Source organism: Entelurus aequoreus, linkage group LG14 (assembly GCF_033978785.1).
Source record: "Entelurus aequoreus isolate RoL-2023_Sb linkage group LG14, RoL_Eaeq_v1.1, whole genome shotgun sequence".
Classification (NCBI taxonomy): domain Eukaryota; kingdom Metazoa; phylum Chordata; class Actinopteri; order Syngnathiformes; family Syngnathidae; genus Entelurus; species Entelurus aequoreus.
Window position 1 is genome coordinate 64,453,321 of NC_084744.1, and position 20,000 is coordinate 64,473,320.

The window sequence follows — 20,000 nt, forward strand, 5'->3', positions numbered from 1 at the left end:
TGCCTGGATTAAATTTAAAAAAAAAAATACTAATATGTTGTAAAAAAAAAACAAACAAACAAAAAAACCCAAAACATTTACAGTAGGAAAAACCCAGCTGTACTATTTTCCATTTACTGTATTACTTTATGCTGTAAAAAAAAACTAAACACTGTAGATTTTACAGTAAAAAACGGACTTTTCCTAGAAAATCAGCTTTTAACTTGAAAATCAGCTTTTGCCTTGACTTTTTGACACTAAGAAAAAAAATCCTGACTTTTTGACACTTAGAACAGATTTTACGCTGTCTTACTGTACATGGAATTAAAGTTAAAAAAAAAAAAAAAAAAAAAAATGGCAGCTCAGTTGCCAGAATTTACATACATTCAAAAACACTAATATGTTGTAAAAAAAAAATAATATATATATATATATATATATATATATATATGCTTTTGCCTTGAAAATCAGCTTTCACCTTGAAAATCTGGTTTTATCTTGAAAATCAGTTTTTCCCTTGAAAATCAGCTTTTAATTTAAAAATCAGCTTTGACCTTGAAAATCAGCTTTTGCCTTGAAAATCAGCTTTTGCCTAAAAATCCGCTTTTGCCTTGAAAATCAGCTTTTAATTTGAAAATCAGCTTTTGCCTAACAATCAGCTTTTGCCTTGAAAATCAGCTTTTACCTTGAAAATCAGCTTTTCCCTTGAAAATCAGCTTTTACCTTGAAAATCAGCTTTTCCCTTGAAAATCAGCTTTTAACTTGAAAATCAGCTTTTGCCTTGAAAATCAGCGTTTGCCTTGAAAACAGACTTTTACCTTGAAAATCAGCTTTTCCCTTGAAAATCAGCTTTTACCTTGAAAATCAGCTTTTCCCTTGAAAATCAGCTTTTAACTTGAAAATCAGCTTTTGCCTTGAAAATCAGCGTTTGCCTTGAAAACAGACTTTTAACTTGAAAATCAGCCTTTGCCTAAAAATCAGCTTTTACCTTGAAAATCAGCTTTTACCTTGAAAATCAGCTTTCACCTTGAAAATCAGCTTTTAACTTGAAAATCAGCTTTTGCCTTGAAAATCAGCTTTTGCATTGAAAATCAGCTTTTACCTTGAAAATCAGCTTTTCCCTTGAAAATCAGCTTTTAATTTAAAAATCAGCTTTTAACTTGAAAATCAGCTTTTGCCTTAAACATCAGCTTTGACCTTGAAAATCAGCTTTTGCCTTGAAAATCAGCTTTTGCCTAAAAATCAGCTTTTGCCTTGAAAATCAGCTTTTAATTTGAAAATAGACTTTTAACTTGAAAATAGACTTTTAACTTGAAAATCAGCCTTTGCCTTAAACATCAGTTTTGACCTTGAAAATCAGCTTTTGCCTAAAAATCAGCTTTTGCCTTGAAAATCAGCTTTTACCTTGAAAATCAACTTTTAACTTGAAAATCAGCTTTTCCCTTGAAAATCAGCTTTTAACTTGAAAATCAGCTTTTCCCTTGAAAATCAGCTTTTAACTTGAAAATCAGCTTTTGCCTTGAAAATCAGCGTTTGCCTTGAAAACAGACTTTTAACTTGAAAATCAGCCTTTGCCTTAAACATCAGCTTTGACCTTGAAAATCAGCTTTTGCCTAAAAATCAGCTTTTACCTTGAAAATCAGCTTTTAACTTGAAAATCAGCTTTTGCCTTGAAAATCAGCTTTTGCATTGAAAATCAGCTTTTCCCTTGAAAATCAGCTTTTCCCTTGAAAATCAGCTTTTAACTTGAAAATCAGCTTTTGCCTTGAAAATCAGCTTTTAATTTGAAAATAGACTTTTAACTTGAAAATCAGCCTTTGCCTTAAACATCAGCTTTGACCTTGAAAATCAGCTTTTGCCTAAAAATCAGCTTTTACCTTGAAAATCAACTTTTAACTTGAAAATCAGCTTTTGCCTTGACTTTTTGACACTAAGAAAAAAATCCTGACTTTTTGACACTTAGAACAGATTTTACGCTGTCTTACTGTACATGGAATTAAAGTTAAAAAAAAAAATAAAATAAAAAAAAAATGGCAGCTCAGTTGCCAGAATTTACAAAAAAATTCAAAAACACTAATATGTTGTAAAAAAAAATTAAAAAATTAAAAACAACAACAATATATATATATATATATATATATATATATATATATATATATATATATATATATATATATATATATATATATATATATATATATATATATATATGCTTTTGCCTTGAAAATCAGCTTTCACCTTGAAAATCTGGTTTTATCTTGAAAATCAGCTTTTCCCTTGAAAATCAGCTTTTAATTTAAAAATCAGCTTTTAACTTGAAAATCAGCTTTTGGTCAACATCAGCTTTGACCTTGAAAATCAGCTTTTGCCTAAAAATCAGCTTTTGCCTTGAAAATCAGCTTTTAATTTGAAAATAGACTTTTAACTTGAAAATAGACTTTGAACTTGAAAATCAGCCTTTGCCTTAAACATCAGTTTTGACCTTGAAAATCAGCTTTTGCCTAAAAATCAGCTTTTGCCTTAAACATCAGCTTTGACCTTGAAAATCAGCTTTTGCCTAACAATCAGCTTTTGCCTTGAAAATCAGCTTTTACCTTGAAAATCAACTTTTAACTTGAAAATCAGCTTTTCCCTTGAAAATCAGCTTTTCCCTTGAAAATCAGCTTTTAACTTGAAAATCAGCTTTTGCCTTGAAAATCAGCTTTTGCCTTGAAAATCAGCTTTTCCCTTGAAAATCAGCTTTTCCCTTGAAAATCAGCTTTTAACTTGAAAATCAGCTTTTGCCTTGAAAATCAGCGTTTGCCTTGAAAATCAACTTTTAATTTGAAAATAGACTTTTAACTTGAAAATCAGCCTTTGCCTTAAACATCAGCTTTGACCTTGAAAATCAGCTTTTGCCTAAAAATCAGCTTTTACCTTGAAAATCAGCTTTTGCCTTGAAAATCAGCTTTTACCTTGAAAATCAGCTTTTGCCTTGAAAATCAGCTTTTACCTTGAAAATCAGCTTTTACCTTGACTTTTTGACACTTAAAAACACATTTTTGTATTATATTTGCAGCTAGGGGCCTCTGTTTTGTTTGATCATCCGTTTTACTGCATTGTCCCAGACCCGCCCATCGGCAGTGCGCCCTATAAATCCGGTGCGCCCTACGGTCTGAAAAATACGGTCCAGTATACAGTTTTTTTGGGGGGTGATATCACCCTCCCTCGAGACACGATGCACCCAACTTCTCTAATGAACGCGTTTGTGCGCCAGACTGATCTGCATTCCGCACGCTGCGCCCGCCCTTCAACAATCCAAAATGACATCAACCAACCGAGTCCACGGTGCAGTCCGTCCCAGACAGGTCCAAGTGGACCAGGCAGTTGGGCTGGGCCAGGAACAGGTAGAGATTCTGCAGGGGTGGAGAAAAGACCGCTGGTGTTGCCATACCAATGTAATGAAACGTACCGTTTGATGGCCTCACCGTGGCGTCCTCCCCGGACAGAACCCCGGGGTTTTTACTGAGGTCCAGGTGCAGCAGGGAGTTGGAGTAGTCGTCACTGGAGCACAAAGCCTGGGACAGGGACACCACACCTGTGAGGGAGACCATGGGAAGGTGAGGTTAGACGCATCAAAATAAACTGCAGACTGGGGTTGTACCGTATACCGGTACTAGTATAGTACCGCGATACTAATGAATCATATTCGGTACTATACCGCCTCTAAAAAGTACCGGTCCACCACCAACTCCACCGTCGTCACGTGGTGACATTGCTGGTTTTTACGAGCAGAGGAGCATGTTCGGCAGCGCACACACACAGAGTACTTACAAGCAGACACAGTGTGGAGACAGAAAAGGGAGAACGGATGCATTTTGGCGTAAAAAGTAAAGATAAAGGTGAAGTTATAACACTGAAACTTCTGAATCACTAATCCTCGCCTCCATGGCGACAAATACAGTACGTTTCTTACAAGTAGCATTATCACTGGAGGACGAGGAAGAGCTAAACATGCTTCACTGCACACCGTCGGAGGACACAATAGCTCACCGGCGTCACAATGTCAACAAACGCCATGGGTGGATCTACACCGGACATCCACTGTAATGATACCAAGTACAGGAGCGTGTCTACGTCGATATTTTTTGGCATCACAACACCTTGTTTCGTTTAAAAAAAATATTATATTATGTTTATAAAGTCAGTAAATACGTCCCGGGACACATGAGGACTTTGAATATGACCAATGTATGATCCTGTAACTACTTGGTATCGCATCGATACCTAAATGTGTGGTATCGTCCAAAACTAATGTACAGTATCCAAACAAGAGAAGAATAAGTGATTATTACATTTGAACAGAAGTGTAGATAGAACATGTTAAAACGGAAAATAATAATAATACTAATAATAATAGATTTTATTTGTAAAAAGCACTAAAATAAAAAGATAATAAAATAAATAAAAATAAAAACTAAAACTAGCTTAACATTAGTTAATATGCTAACACTTTTACGAGTGTCTTTGTTAGTATTATTAACTTACAATGCCATTATTTTTGTATTGTTTTAGTATCGTAAATTCACCAAAACTTTAGCAGGGAGTTCTGTTAAGCTGATTGGAGAGCTAGCTTCCGCAGCTAGGGGCTTCTGTTTTGTTTGATCGCCCGTTTTACTGCATTGTTCCAGGCACCATTTTGATATGTTTTCATGCATATTTAAATGTTTCTGCTATCGTAATGTAATTAAATATGCTAACACGTTTACGAGTGTCTTTGTTAGTGTTATTAACTTACAATGGCATTATTTTTGTATTGTTTTAGTATCGTAAATCACCAAAACATTATATTGGAGTTCTGTTAAGCTGATTGGAGAGCTAGCTTCCGCAGCTAGGGGCTTCTGTTTTGTTTGATCGTCCGTTTTACTGCATTGTTCCAGGCACCGTTTGGATATGTTATCATTCAAATTTGTTCCTGCTCTGGTAATGTAATTAAATATGCTAACACGTTTACGAGTGTCTTTGTTAGTGTTATTAACTTACAATGGCATTATTTTTGTATTGTTTTAGTATCGTAAATCACTAAAACATTATATTGGAGTTCTGTTAAGGTGATTGGAGAGCTAGCTTCCGCAGCTAGTGGCTTCTGTTTTGTTTGATCGACCGTTTTACTGCATTGTTCCAGGCACTGTTTTGATATGTTTTCATGCATATTTAAATGTTTCTGCTATCGTAATGTAATGGAGCTATCGCCGTTAGCATTAGCTAATATGCTAACACTTTTACGAGTGTCTTTGTTAGTATTATTAACTTACAATGCCATTATTTTTGTATTGTTTTAGTATCGTAAATTCACCAAAATTTATCAGGGAGTTCTGTTAAGCTGATTGGAGAGCTAGCTTCCGCAGCTAGGGGCTTCTGTTTTGTTTGATCGGCCGTTTAACCGCATTGTTCCAGGCACTGTTTTGATATGTTTTCATGCATATTTAAATGTTTCTGCTATCGTAATGTCATTAAATATGCTAACACATTTACGAGTGTCTTTGTTAGTATTATTAACTTACAATGCCATTATTGTTGTATTGTTTTAGTATCGTAAATTCCCCAAAACGTTATCGTGGAGTTCTATTTGGCTGATTGGAGGGCCAGCTTCCACAGCTAGTGGCTTCTGTTTTGTTTGATCGGCCGTTTTACTGCATTGTTCCAGGCACTGTTTGGATATGTTTTTATGCATATTTGTTCGTGCTACCGTAATGTAATTAAATATGCTAACACGTTTACAAGTGTCTTCGTTAGTGTTATTAACTTACAATGGCATTATTTTTGTATTGTTTTAGTATCGTAAATCACCAAAACGTTATATTGGAGTTCTGTTAAGCTGATTGGAGAGCTAACTTCCGCAGCTAGTGGCTTCTGTTTTGTTTGATCGACCGTTTTACTGCAATGTTCCAGGCACTGTTCGGATATGTTTTCATGCATATTTGTTCCTGTTATCGTAATGTAATGAAGCTATCGCCGTTAGCATTAGCTAATATGCTAACACGTTTACAAGTGTCTTTGTTAGTGATATCAACTTACAATGCCATTATTTTTGTATTGTTTTAGTATCGTAAATTCACCAAAAACGTTACTGTGGAGTTCTGTTGAGCTAATTGGAGAGCTAGCTTCCGCAGCTTCTGTTTTGTTTGATCATCCGTTTTACTGCCTTGTTCCAGGCGCCGTTTGGAAACAAGGTATGTAAATAAACATTTGCAATATGTTTACGTGTAAATAACTCATTTCACAACGTATATATAGTCCGGTGCAGCTAATATATGGAAAAAAACATTTGTTTCTCTTAAATGTAGTGGGTATGGCTTATATATATAGCCCGGAAAATGCGGTACTGGTGGTGTTGTTTCACCCCTAAACTGTAATCATCAGAAAATCATCTTTTAGTCACAACTTCCCAGCGATTAAACACAAAAACCCGATAAAGGGAGTGGCAGGAAGAGCTAAATAATCCATCAGGGACACTTGAGCTCGCATTGCTGGCTAACATTACATTTTTGGACGAAGCCCGACCAATCCTCCCTTGCTGTAAAAAAACTGGAACAAAAAGATACGCTGGTCTAAAAACGAGATGACTGCCGTTACACCCGATGGGAATCCTCATTAAAAATCATCAAAAGGGCAAAATAGCGGCAAGCTCAGCACGCCACGTGGATTAAAACATGCGACATAATAACGACGCTGGAGAAAATGTAATCAAACAAGTCATTTATAGTGAGGATTGTTGTACTGTAGTCAATATGTGCATCATTTCAACTATTTGGTACAAAATCATACCGAACGCCGTTGACTAAGCCGAATTTAGCTCGGTTCTCCGGGTTTTTTGGGACGACGCCAGTCCCCCCCGAAGCTGGGCGAAGCGCTAATCTTTTCATCCCTAATTTGCAGCAATTGGGAGGGAAATGAGGGGAGGAGGGGGAGGGGGAGGAGGGGGAAAGGGCGTCCAATCCCCTCTGCATCCATCAGCTGCCCCGAATGAGAGCTTTAGAAGCCCATGCATGACGTTGGTAAGTATATGAGGTGGTCAGCTCTTCGGGGACGACGTTCATAGCGGGAGAGAGAGAAGTCTTAATAGATAAATGAAATAGTCATACTATGAATTGTTGACCACTCTTGACAAAATTCAGCTACATTTGTTGGTTTTCTGACTTGTTTCTTCAGCATTGTCCACACGTTTAAGTCAGGACTTTTGGGAAGGCCATTCCAAAACCTTCATTCTAGCCTGATTTAGCCATTCCTTTACCACTTTTGACGTGCGTTCCTGTTAGAACACCCAACTGTGCCCCAGACCCATTTCTCCGGGCTGATGAGTTTAGCTCGTCCTGAAGAATTTGGAGGTAATCCTCCTTTTTCATTGTCCCATTTACTCTCTGTAAAGCACCAGTTCCAATGGCAGCAAAACAGGCCCAGAGCATAATACTACCACCACCATGCTTGACGGTAGGGATTGTGTTCCTGGGATTAAAGGCCTCTCCAAACATATTGCTGGGTATTGTGGCCAATCAGCTCCATTTTTGTTTCATCTGACCACAGAACTTTCCTCCAGAAGGTCTTATCTTTGTCCATGTGATGTCAGACGAAACAAAAATGGAGCCGGGCGGTATAATGTAAATAAGTCATTTCACAACGTTTATATCTGCGGTTAATATATGGATAAAAATGTTTTTTTGCCTTCTAAAATTCAGTGGCCGTGGCTTAAACACAGGTGCGCTCTCTAGCCCGGAAAATACGGTATATTCTATAACAGGGGTCACCAACCTTTTTGAAAGCAAGAGCTACTTCTTGGGTAGTGATTAATGCGAAGGGCTACCATTTTGATACACACTTAAATAAATTGCCAGAAATAGCCAATTTGCTCAATTTACCTTTAAATCTATGTTATTATTAATAATTAATGATATTTACACTCAATTAAACGGTTTAAAAGAGGAGAAAACACGAAAAAAAAATGACAATTAAATTTTGAAACATAGTTTATCTTCAATTTCGAATCTTTAAAATTCTAAATTCAACCGAAAAAAAGAAGACAAAAACTTAAAAAAATAATTTATGGAACATCATTAGTAATTTTTCCTGATTAAGATTAATTTTAGAATTTTGATGACATGTTTTGAATAGGTTAAAATCCAATCTACACTTTGTTAGAATATATAACAAATTGGACCAAGCTATATTTCTAACAAAGACAAATCATTATTTCTTCTAGATTTTCCAGAACAAACATTTTAAAATAAATTCAAAAGACTTTGAAATAAGATTTAAATTTGATTCTACAGATTTTCTAGATTTGCCAGAATAATTGTTTTGAATTTTAATCATAATAAATTTGAAGAAATATTTCACAAATATTCTTCGTCGAAAAAACAGAAGCTAAAATGAAGAATTAAATCACAATTTATTTATTATTCTTTACAATAAAAAAAATACATTTTCTTGAACATTGATTTAAATTGTCAGGAAAGAAGAGGAAGGAAATTAAAAGGTAAAAAGGTATATGTGTTTAAAAATCCTAAAATCATTTTTAAGGTTGTATTTTTTCTCTAAATTTGTCTTTCTGAAAGTTATAAGAAGCAAAGTAAAAAAAATTATGAATTTATTTAAACAAGTGAAGACCAAGTCTTTAAAATATTTTCTTGGATTTTCAAATTCTATTTGAGTTTTGTCTCTCTTAGAATTAAAAATGTCGGGCAAAGCGAGACCAGATTGCTAGTAAATAAATACAATTTAAAAAATAGAGGCAGCTCACTGGTAAGTGCTGCTCTTTGAGCTATTTTTAGAACAGGCCGGCGGGCTACTCATGCGGTCCTTACGGGCTACCTGGTGCCCGCGGGCACCACGTTGGTGACCCCTGTTCTATAATATTAATTTTAATGAAATAATTAAATGGAAACTGATTGTTGTCATTTTTCTTTTAAAGCAGAACAAGACAATAAGGAGTTTAAAAATAATAATAATGATAATAAAAAGTGTTAATGTTTGTCTATGTTAAAGCCGTGTTTCTTAACCATAATTGGGCCGAACGTGTGTAATACACTTTTCCACCACTCGTGGCAGTAGTGACAATATCGCACAAACGGAAGAAGTCCGGAGCGAAGTCATCGAGAAGTTCCTTAAGCGCGAAAAAATATGACTAAAGTGGTTAAGCTGCATTTTTATCTGCACGTTTAATTGTATTGCCAGTTTAGTTAAGAGTCTAAAAACTCTTAATTAGCCTAATTAGGCTACTCTAAATTAAGGGTAATTTTCCCCCCGCATCTTGGATTTTGGAGTTTTTCCTTGCCCGGATGTGGGTTCAGATGCTGTTGGGGTTTGGAAAGCCTTTTAAGACACTTGTGATAAAGGACTATTTTAAAAAAAATGTATTAAAGAAATATAATAATTATAATTTATAATCGTATGTGAATGTATTTTCCGTCAGTTATTTTTGAGTGACTTTGGTTATTTTTCTAATCAGCCTGACCTAAGCCTAAACTTTATGTGTTAAATGAAACATAATCTTTGAGATTAACGCATGGTTTCATTACATTTGACAAGGTAGTATACTGTAAGTAGGTCAAATACAATTATTCAATAGCATTAAAATCAAGAGTGAGATAATTCAGTATAATAATAATAATAATAGATCTTATTTGTAAAAAGCACTTTACATTGAGCAAACAACCTCAAAGTGCTACAGTGTATTAAAATAATAATAAAAAGATGATAAAGAATAAATAAAAATAAAAACTAGAACAGCCTAATAGCTAGAACTAATATGCAAATATCTAAAAAAAAGGCTTTTTTATAAAGAAGGGTTTTTAAGCCTTTTTTAAAAGCTTTCACAGTCTGTGGTGCCCTCAGGTAGTCAGGGAGAGTGTTTATAGAACTAGTATGCAAATATCTAAAAAAAAGGCTTTTTTATAAAGAAGAGTTTTTAAGCCTTTTTTAAAAGCTTTCACAGTCTGTGGTGCCCTCAGGTGGTCAGGGAGAGTGCTTATAGAACTAGTATGCAAATATCTAAAAAAAGGCTTTTTTATAAAGAAGGGTTTTTAAGCCTTTTTTAAAAGCTTTCACAGTCTGTGGTGCCCTCAGGTGGTCAGGGAGAGTGTTTATAGAACTAATATGCAAATATCTAAAAAAAAAGGCTTTTTTATAAAGAAGGGTTTTTAAGCCTTTTTTAAAAGCATTCACAGTCTGTGGTGCCCTCAGGTGGTCAGGGAGAGTGTTTATAGAACTAATATGCAAATATCTAAAAAAAAGGCTTTTTTATAAAGAAGGGTTTTTAAGCCTTTTTTAAAAGCTTTCACAGTCTGTGGTGCCCTCAGGTGGTCAGGGAGAGTGTTTATAGAACTAGTATGTAAATATCTAAAAAAAGGCTTTTTTTATAAAGAAGGGTTTTTAAGCCTTTTTTAAAAGCATTCACAGTCTGTGGTGCCCTCAGGTGGTCAGGGAGAGTGTTTATAGAACTAGTATGCAAATATCTAAAAAAAGGCTTTTTTATAAAGAAGGGTTTTTAAGCCTTTTTTAAAAAGCTTTCACAGTCTGTGGTGCCCTCAGGTGGTCAGGGAGGGCGTTCCACAGACTGGGAGCGGCGGAGCAGAAAATGTTGAGAAAAGAACACTTCTGCCCGTACCGAGGTGCCCCATAAATGTATAGCAGTGTGTCTTAACCACAGGGCCCACATTGTTGGCCCACTATAGGCATACTTGCCAACCTTGAGACCTCCAATATTGGGAGGTGGGGGGTAGGGGGTGGGGGAGGTGGGGGGCATAGTTGGGGGCGTGGTTATTTACAGCTAGAATTCACCAACTCGAGTATTTCATATATATATATATATATATATATATATATATATATATATATATATATATATATATATATATATGAAATACTTGACTTTCAGTGAATTCTAGCTATATATATATATATATAATGTATGAAATACTTGACTTTCAGTGAATTCTAGCTTATATATATATATATATATATATATATATATATATATATATATATATATATATATATATATATATATATATATATATATATATATATATTTATTTTATTTACATAAAATAAATACTTGAATTTCAGTGTTCCGGTGGCTATCCATTAGATGGCAGTATTGTCCTGTTCAACTTCTCCGTTCATGATGAGTATATCATTTCGGCCACCGTGTTCAATGGAGAAGTCTGTTCTACATATTTACAGGCAATTGTGGGAAAGCGGACGTGAGAACAGGCTGTCCCCACTCAGTCTCAGGTCCGCATTGAGCTGGAGGGGGCGTGGCCTCCAGCTCCGGCTGAATACCGGGAGTTTGTCGGGAGAAAATCTCTGCCGGGAGGTTGTCGGGAGAGGCGCTGAATACCGGGGATTCTCCCGCTGAAAACGGGAGGGTTGGCAAGTATGCCTATAGGACCGCCCCAAAAATATCAGTTCCTCAGCTTCGTTCTCTATGGGCGGCAGCAGTACTCGGTTGTAATACAATTTCCCGCCACTTGTGGCAGTAATGACAACATCAAACAAACAGAAGAAGTCTGGCGCTCGAGTCATCAAGAAGTTTCTCAAGTGCAGAAATTATGACTAAAGTGGCGACTCTGTATTTTCATTTATACTTTTCATTTTTATTGACAACCTAGTTAAACATACTCATTATGAATTGGGTTGATTTATTTGAGCACAATATCAATTGTTTATACACGTTCTGTCAGTTATTTAGGAGTCCCTTCTTATGCAGTATATTTGGTTAGCCTTGTTGCATCGACCAGGTCGTCCTCCCAGGGAATCTAAGTTACTGGTCAATCCCAAGTTCTTTTGATGACATATATGCTGAGTAAGAAGGACCATCAAGACAGAATAGGAATATTATCAAGTTTTACTGAAATCTCAGGAGATCAGCCCATACCAAGGTTGTAAACTGTAAGTAGGTCACATATAATTATCTAATTAGCCGAACAATAATAATAATGTATAACCTCAAAGTGCTACAGTGTATAAAAAATAAAATAAAAAATAGAACAGCCTAATAGCTAGAACTAGCACGCATATATCTAAAAAAAAAGGCTTTTTGAAAAAGAAGGGTTTATAAGCCTTTTTTAAAAGTATTCACAGTCTGTGGTGCCCTCAGGTGGTCAGGGAGAGCGTTCCACAGACTGGGAGCAGCGGAGCAGAAAGCCCGGTCTCCCGTGATATCATAACTGTGTCTACCAAACAATAAGAGCATCTTACCTTTGGAGGACAAGGAGGTCTTGGAGAGGTTCAGGTGGCGTAATCCCTTGTTGAGCCGACATACTTGTTGAATCAGGTTGGAAACTCCTGGGGAAGGAACAGAGATAATAAGTCCGGGGCCCCTGAACAGTCCACAGAGCTGCAATTTGGCTTCATAGTCTGCCATCGTTGGCGGGCCACTTTGTGGTTCAGGGTGGAGGATTAGACCGCCAGGAGTCTTTGGACGAGACTATTCGCATTTTGGGTCGACGGCTGCGAAACGATTTCTTTGGCAAAAGAGAAAAGGTATTCCAATAAGCAGGGGCGCCGCCAGGAATGCGGGGATTCATGCAAAAAAAAAAAAAACTGGGCAGATGCTGTGTGTGGCCACTGGTATGGTATGGTATGGTCTTTGTCATTGCACAAGTACGACGACACTTAGTTTTCAGCCCAAACCCGCAGAGGTCCCCAAACTACGTCCCACCAGCGTCCAAAATCCGTCCCGCGGGAAGTCCCAAGCTAAAAAAAATAATACTACCACCACCATGCTTGACTGGAGGAATGGTGTTCCTTGGATTAAAGGCCTCAGCTTTCCTCCTCCAAACATATTGCTGGGTGTTGTGGCCAAACAGCTCCATTTTTGTTTCATCTGACCACAGAACTTTGGTCCAGAAGGTCTTATCTTTGTCCATGTGATGTCACATGAAATAAAAAATTTAGCATTTTTTTTTTAATGACAACATCAAACAAAAAAAACAGAAGTCCAGAGCTAAAGTTTTTGACAGAAAAAAATGCAGACTTTTTGACAGGCAAAATGCCGACTTTTTGACAGGAAAAAAAATCCAGATTTTTTTGACAGAAAAAAAGATGACTTTTTGATAGAAAAAAATCCCAATTTTTTGACAGAAAAAATCCAGACTTTTTGACAGACAAAATGCCGACTTTTTGACTGAAAAAATGCCGACTTTTTGACAGACAAAATGCCGACTTTTTGACAGACAAAATGCCGACTTTTTGACAGACAAAATGCCGACTTTTTGACAGGAAAAAAAATTCGAGATTTTTTTTACATAAAAAAAGATGACTTTTTGATAGAAAAAAATCCCAATTTTTTGATGGAAAAAATTACGACTTTTTGACAGAAAAAATGCAGACTTTTTGACAGAAAAAAATCCAGAATTTTTGACAGGAAAAATCCCGACTTTTTGACAGGAAAAATCCCGACTTTTTGACAGAAAAAAATGCCTACTTTTTGACAGGAAAAATGCCGAATTTTTAACAGAAAAAAAATCCAGATTTTTTGACAGAAAAAATCTCGACTTTTTGAAAGAAAAATTCCCGACTTTTTAACAGAAAAAATCCAGATTTTTTGACAGAAAAAATCTCGACTTTTTGAAAGAAAAATTCCCGACTTTTTAACAGAAAAAATGCAGACTTTTTGACAGAAAAAATGCCAACTTTTTGACAGGAAAAATGCCGACTTTTTGACAGGAAAAATCCCGACTTTTTGACAGGAATAATGCCTACTTTTTGACAGGAAAAATGCCTACTTTTTGACAGGAAAAATGCCGACTTTTTAACAGAAAAAAATCCCGACTTTTTAACAGAAAAAATTCCTACTTTTTGACAGAAAAAAATCCAGACTTTTTAACAGAAAAAATCCTGACTTTTTGACTGAAAAAATGCCGAATTTTTAACAATAAAAATGCTGACTTTTTGACAGAAAAATTGCCGACTTTTTTACAGGAAAAATGCCGACTTTTTGACAGAAAAAATGCCAACTTTTTTACAGGAAAAATGCCGACTTTTTGACAGAAAAAATGCCGACTTTTTAACAGAAAAAAATGCCGACTTACTATGGGTCTACTGAAAGTGTGAAAAATTTCTGGGTATTGTGGCCAAACAGCTCCATTTTTGTTTCATCTGACCACAGAACTTTCCTCCAGAAGGTCTTATCTTTGTCCATGTGATGTCAGATGAAACAAAAAATTTTGCAATTTTTTTTTAATGACAACATCAAACAAAAAAAACAGAAGAAGTCCAGAGCTAAAGTTTTTGACGGAAAAAAATGCAGACTTTTTGACAGGCAAAATGCCGACTTTTTGACAGGCAAAATGCCGACTTTTTGACAGGAAAAAAAATCCAGATTTTTTTGACAGAAAAAAAGATGACTTTTTGATAGAAAAAATCCCAATTTTTTGACAGAAAAAATGCCGACTTTTTGACAGAAAAAATGCCGACTTTTTGTCTGAAAAAATGCCGACTTTTTGTCTGAAAAAATGCCGACTTTTTGACAGACAAAATGCCGACTTTTTGACAGACAAAATGCCGACTTTTTGACAGACAAAATGCCGACTTTTTGACAGGAAAAAAAATTCTAGATTTTTTTGACATAAAAAAAGAAGACTTTTTGATAGAAAAAAATCCCAATTTTTTGACGGAAAAAATTACGACTTTTTGACAGAAAAAATGCAGAATTTTTGACAGAAAAAATTACGACTTTTTGACAGAAAAAATCCAGAATTTTTGACAGGAAAAATCCCGACTTTTTGACAGGAAAAATCCCGACTTTTTGACAGAAAAAAATGCCTACTTTTTGACAGGAAAAATGCCGAATTTTTAACAGAAAAAAATCCAGATTTTTGACAAAAAAAATCTCGACTTTTTGAAAGAAAAATTCCCGACTTTTTAACAGAAAAAATGCAGACTTTTTGACAGAAAAAAATGCCAACTTTTTGACAGGAAAAATCCCGACTTTTTGACAGGAAAAATCCCGACTTTTTGACAGGAATAATGCCTACTTTTTGACAGGAAAAATGCCTACTTTTTGACAAGAAAAATGCCGACTTTTTAACAGAAAAATATCCCGACTTTTTAACAGAAAAAATTCCTACTTTTTGACAGAAAAAAATCCAGACTTTTTAACAGAAAAAATCCTGACTTCTTGACTGAAAAAATTCAGACTTTTTAACAGAAAAAATGCTGACTTTTTGACAGAAAAAATGCCGACTTTTTTACAGGAAAAATGTCGACTTTTTGACAGAAAAAATGCCGACTTTTTACAGGAAAAATGCCGACTTTTTGATAGGAAAAATGCCGACTTTTTGACAGAAAAAATGCCGACTTTTTGACAGAAAAAAATGCAGACTTACTATGGGTCTACTGAAAATGTGAAAAATTTCTGGGTATTGTGGCCAAACAGCTCTATTTTTGTTTCATCTGACCACAGAACTTTCCTCCAGAAGGTCTTATCTTTGTCCATGTGATGTCAGATGAAACAAAAATGGAGCTGTTTGGCCACAATACCCAGCAATATGTTTGGAGGAGAAAAGGTGAGGCCTTTTAATCCCAGGAACACCATCCCTACCGACAAGCATGGTGGTGGTAGTATTATTCTTTAAACTTTTTTAAGTGGCTTCAAGCACACCTGTGAAGTGAAAACCAGGTGACTACCTCTTGAAGCTCATCCAGAGAATGCCAAGAGTGTGCAAAGCAGTAATCAGAGCAAAGGGTGGCTATTTTGAAGAAACTAGAATATAAAACATGTTGTTTTTTTAGATATTTTACCATTTTTTGTTAAGTAGTTTTGATGTGACAACTTACAATGTAAATAGTCATGGAAATAAAGAAAACACATTGAATGAGAAGGTGTGTCCTGTGCTGTATATTCGACCCTGAAAGGGACAAGCGGTATAAAATGGATGGATTTGTGAGCAAAATATGACCTGATCGCCACACTCTTGCATGAATAAGGACAAGATTCATGACTTATTTGTGGCTATGATGTTTGTTTGCCTCTATTTGTGCTTTCAGATGTGGACAAACGACAATAAATATGACATAAAAAAATATAGATATCAATAAGTTATGGATAAAAGAAGCAGGAAGTTATCGGTATTGTGGATCCCTGTCAGATCCGTTGATTGGACGGAACCACGAGAGAAAAGTCGTGCGAGGCTCACAACGGGAACGCGCCTCGATGCGGCACGAGCGGCGAATAAATGCAGCAGAGGGGAAAAGTGCAGAGGCAGAAAATGAGTGATTTGGGATTCTTCAAAAGGAATCCAAAAGCTGAGATAAAGTAAAAGAGCAGAGATGACCCGAGAGAGCGCGGGCTGGCTGGTACCTTGGTTGTCGAGCGCGTTGTGAGCCAAGTTGAGGGAGTGGATCATGGAGCCCGGGTTCTCGGATAGTGCCGACGCCATTTTCTGCGGGAAATCCCTGGAAGGGAAAGAAGATGCACTTGAAATTGATGATCAGGTCATTATTGTTGAATGTCCTGGATGCTTCTTTTGATGCCAGTCTTACACGGAGCGGGGTGATCCTGATCCTTAGCTGAGGTCGCCTCAAACGACAATTTTTTAAAATGTTACATTTTTTTCTCTTTCATGCCCTCACCAAATTTGCTCCAAATAAATAATTGATTCCACTAGTTAGATAATGTTTATAGCATATTTTGATACTTTTTGTTGCATTCATAAGCGTTTTTTTTGGTGGTTTTTTTGAGTTGGTCTGCAAGATGTTGGATTCTAGAAGCTTTCCCCGATTGCAAATAAAACCACACCCTACCCCTCAAAAATGATCAATTTATCTTTTGAAACTGTACTGTTTAAATACCATCAATCAATCAATCATTGTTTATTTATATAGCCCTAAATCGCAAGTGTCTCAAAGGACTGCACAAGCCACAACGACATCCTCGGTTCAGATCTCATACCGTATTTTCCGGACTATAAGCCGCACCCACTGGATTTTAGGGAAAACAATATGTTCCCATATATTAGCCATATATAAGTCGCAGATATATACGTTGTATAAAAACTCATTTACACAGAAATGTATTTGTATATATATTTGTTTCCAAACAGTGTCTGTATCAAGGCAGTAAAACGGCTGACCAAACAAAACAGAAGTCATCGTCATGGACCCACGAGCTGTGGAAGCTAGCCCTCCAATCAGGTAAACAGACTCAATAACTCCACGGTTACGTGGTGATCCTGATCCTTAGCTGAGGTCACCTCAAACGATAATTTTTTTAATTTTTTCTTTTTTCTTTTTCATGCCCTCACCAAATTTGCTCCAAATAAAGAATTGATTCCACTAGTTAGATAATGTTTATAGCTTATATTGATGCTTTTGATCAATTTATCTTTTGAAACTGTAATGTTTAAATACTGTATTTTCCGGACTATAAGCCGCACCCACTGAATTTTAAGGTAAACAATATGTTCCCATATATTAGCCATATATAAGTCGAAGATATTTACGTTGTATAAAAAGTTATTTACGCAGAAATATTTTGTAAATGTTTATTTGTATATATATTTGTTTCCATATGAATTATATATGTTAATATAATCCGTCTGCGTTAGCACTTATAATAACAATATCACTCATATTTGGTTAATTTTCAGGGTCACCACATGTAAATGGAGTATTTTTTGCCAGTTTCTGGATATTTTTAGAGAGTATCATGAGAAGACCCTCGATCTGTTGACTCAATTGTTAGATATTTATTCACGATTTCGAATGCATAATAAAAACAAAACAAGCATACGTGTCCTTGTCTTACGTAAGGATTGTGAACGATAAACAGCACATCCTTTTCACATTTTTGCGTATTTACCAGTACGACTGACCTAATAATGTGGTCGGACTGCAGAAGCGTAGAATCTACGGACATTGCCCAAGGTATTCGTAGCGGAATATTCAAAATGGACAACCGACTTTATGGCATTTTTTTACGTCGTACTTTTACTTTAAGGGTATTAAATATTCTCATTCCCTACAAAGTTCTTCGTAAACCCGCCGGCAATGTATACTTCGTCATATTACCGAGTTAGCCTGTTGAATAATCCGTGCACTGCTGCCGCCTAGGTGAAGTGCACGGCATGATCCTGGTTGTGCTTACCGACCTCGAAGCAATTTTATTTGATACATAATGTAATGATAAGTGTGACCAGTAGATGGCAGCCACACATAAGAGATACGTGTAGACCGCGAGATGACGCTAGTAACTTTAAATGTTCCATTGAGGATATAGAACATTACACACGGCGCTCAAAAATCGATCAAAATGTTTTCGTACGACTTTGGTAAACTATGAAGCCGCACCGCTTGATGGATTGTTGGCGAATTACGGCTACCATAGTCAGACGTACTGTGCTTCAACATAGGAGTATTATTATGGTGTGTGTATAAGGTAAGACATATTATCTGGCGTTTTGTTTCGCAATATTATGCAAAAGCAACTTTTCTTACCTTCTGGTACCTGCTGATGTGTATTTGAGATCTGCATAAGTCATAAAAATGTGCGCGTGTCCACTTAATAATATGACCCCTTTAATGCGCCTTATAATCCGGTGTGCCTAATGTACGGCATAATTCTGGTCGTGCTTACCGACCTCGAAGCAATTTTATTTGGTACACGGTGTAATGATAAGTGTGACCAGTAGATGGCAGCCACACATAAGAGATATGTGTAGACTGCAATTCGACGCCAGTAAACACCAGAACTTTAAATGTTCCATTGAGAATACAGAACATTACACATGGCGCTCAAAAATCTGTCAAAACGTTTTCGTACGACTTTGGTAAGCTACGAAGCCGCACCGCTTGATGGATTGTTGGCGAATTACGGCTAACATAGTCAGACGTACTGTGCTTCAATACCAGTATTATTATGGTGTGTGTGTGTATAAGGTAAGGCATTATCTGGCGTCCTGTTTCGCAATATTATGCAAAAGCAACTTTTCTTACCTTCTGGTACCTGCTGATGTGTATTTGGGATCTGCATAAGTCATAAAAATGTGCGCGTGTCCACTTAATAATATGACCCCTTTAATGCGCCTTATAATCCGGTGTGCCTAATGTACGGCATAATTCTGGTTGTGCTTACCGACCTCGAAGCAGTTTTATTTGGTACATGGTGTAATGATAAGTGTGACCGGTAGATGGCAGCCACACATAAGAGATACGTGTAGACCGCGAGATGACGCTAGTAACTTTAAATGTTCCATTGAGAATATAGAACATTACACACGGCGCTCAAAAATCGGTCAAAATGTTTTTGTACGACTTTGGTAAACTATGAAGCCGCACCGCTTGATGGATTGTTGGCGAATTACGGCTACCATAGTCAGACGTACTGTGCTTCAACATAGGAGTATTATTATGGTGTGTGTATAAGGTAAGACATATCTGGCGTTTTGTTTCGCAATATTATGCAAAAGCAACTTTTCTTACCTTCTGGTACCTGCTGATGTGTATTTGGGATCTGCATAAGTCATAAAAATGTGCGCGTGTCCACTTAATAATATGACCCCTTTAATGCGCCTTATAATCCGGTGCGCCTAATGTACGGCATAATTCTGGTTGTGCTTACCGACCTCGAAGCAATTTTATTTGGTACATGGTGTAATGATAAGTGTGACCAGTAGATGGCAGCCACACATAAGAGATATGTGTAGACTGCAATTCGACGCCAGTAAACAACACCAAAACTTTAAATGTTCCATTGAGAATACAGAACATAACACACGGCGCTCATAAATCTGATCAAAACGTTTTCGTACGACTTTGGTAAGCTACGAAGCCGCACCGCTTGATGGATTGTTGGCGAATTACGGCTAACATAGTCAGACGTACTGTGCTTCAATACCAGTATTATTATGGTGTGTGTATAAGGTAAGGCATTATCTGGCGTCTTGTTTCGCAATATTATGCAAAAGCAACTTTTCTTACCTTCTGGTACCTGCTGATGTGTATTTGGGATCTGCATAAGTACTGAAAATGTGCACTAAAAG

At 36.4% G+C, this 20,000-nt stretch overlaps 1 protein-coding gene across 1 annotated transcript in view; it reads right to left on the reverse strand.

The window, feature by feature from the left end:
- LOC133664314 (capping protein, Arp2/3 and myosin-I linker protein 3-like) overlaps window positions 1-20,000 on the reverse strand; it is a 143,592-nt gene that overhangs the window by 41,931 nt on the left and 81,661 nt on the right. Inside the window, 4 exon segments of the mRNA XM_062068820.1 lie at window positions 3,297-3,374; window positions 3,447-3,556; window positions 12,217-12,303; window positions 16,322-16,416. Of these exon segments, the coding sequence (XP_061924804.1) occupies window positions 3,297-3,374; window positions 3,447-3,556; window positions 12,217-12,303; window positions 16,322-16,416 (370 nt within the window).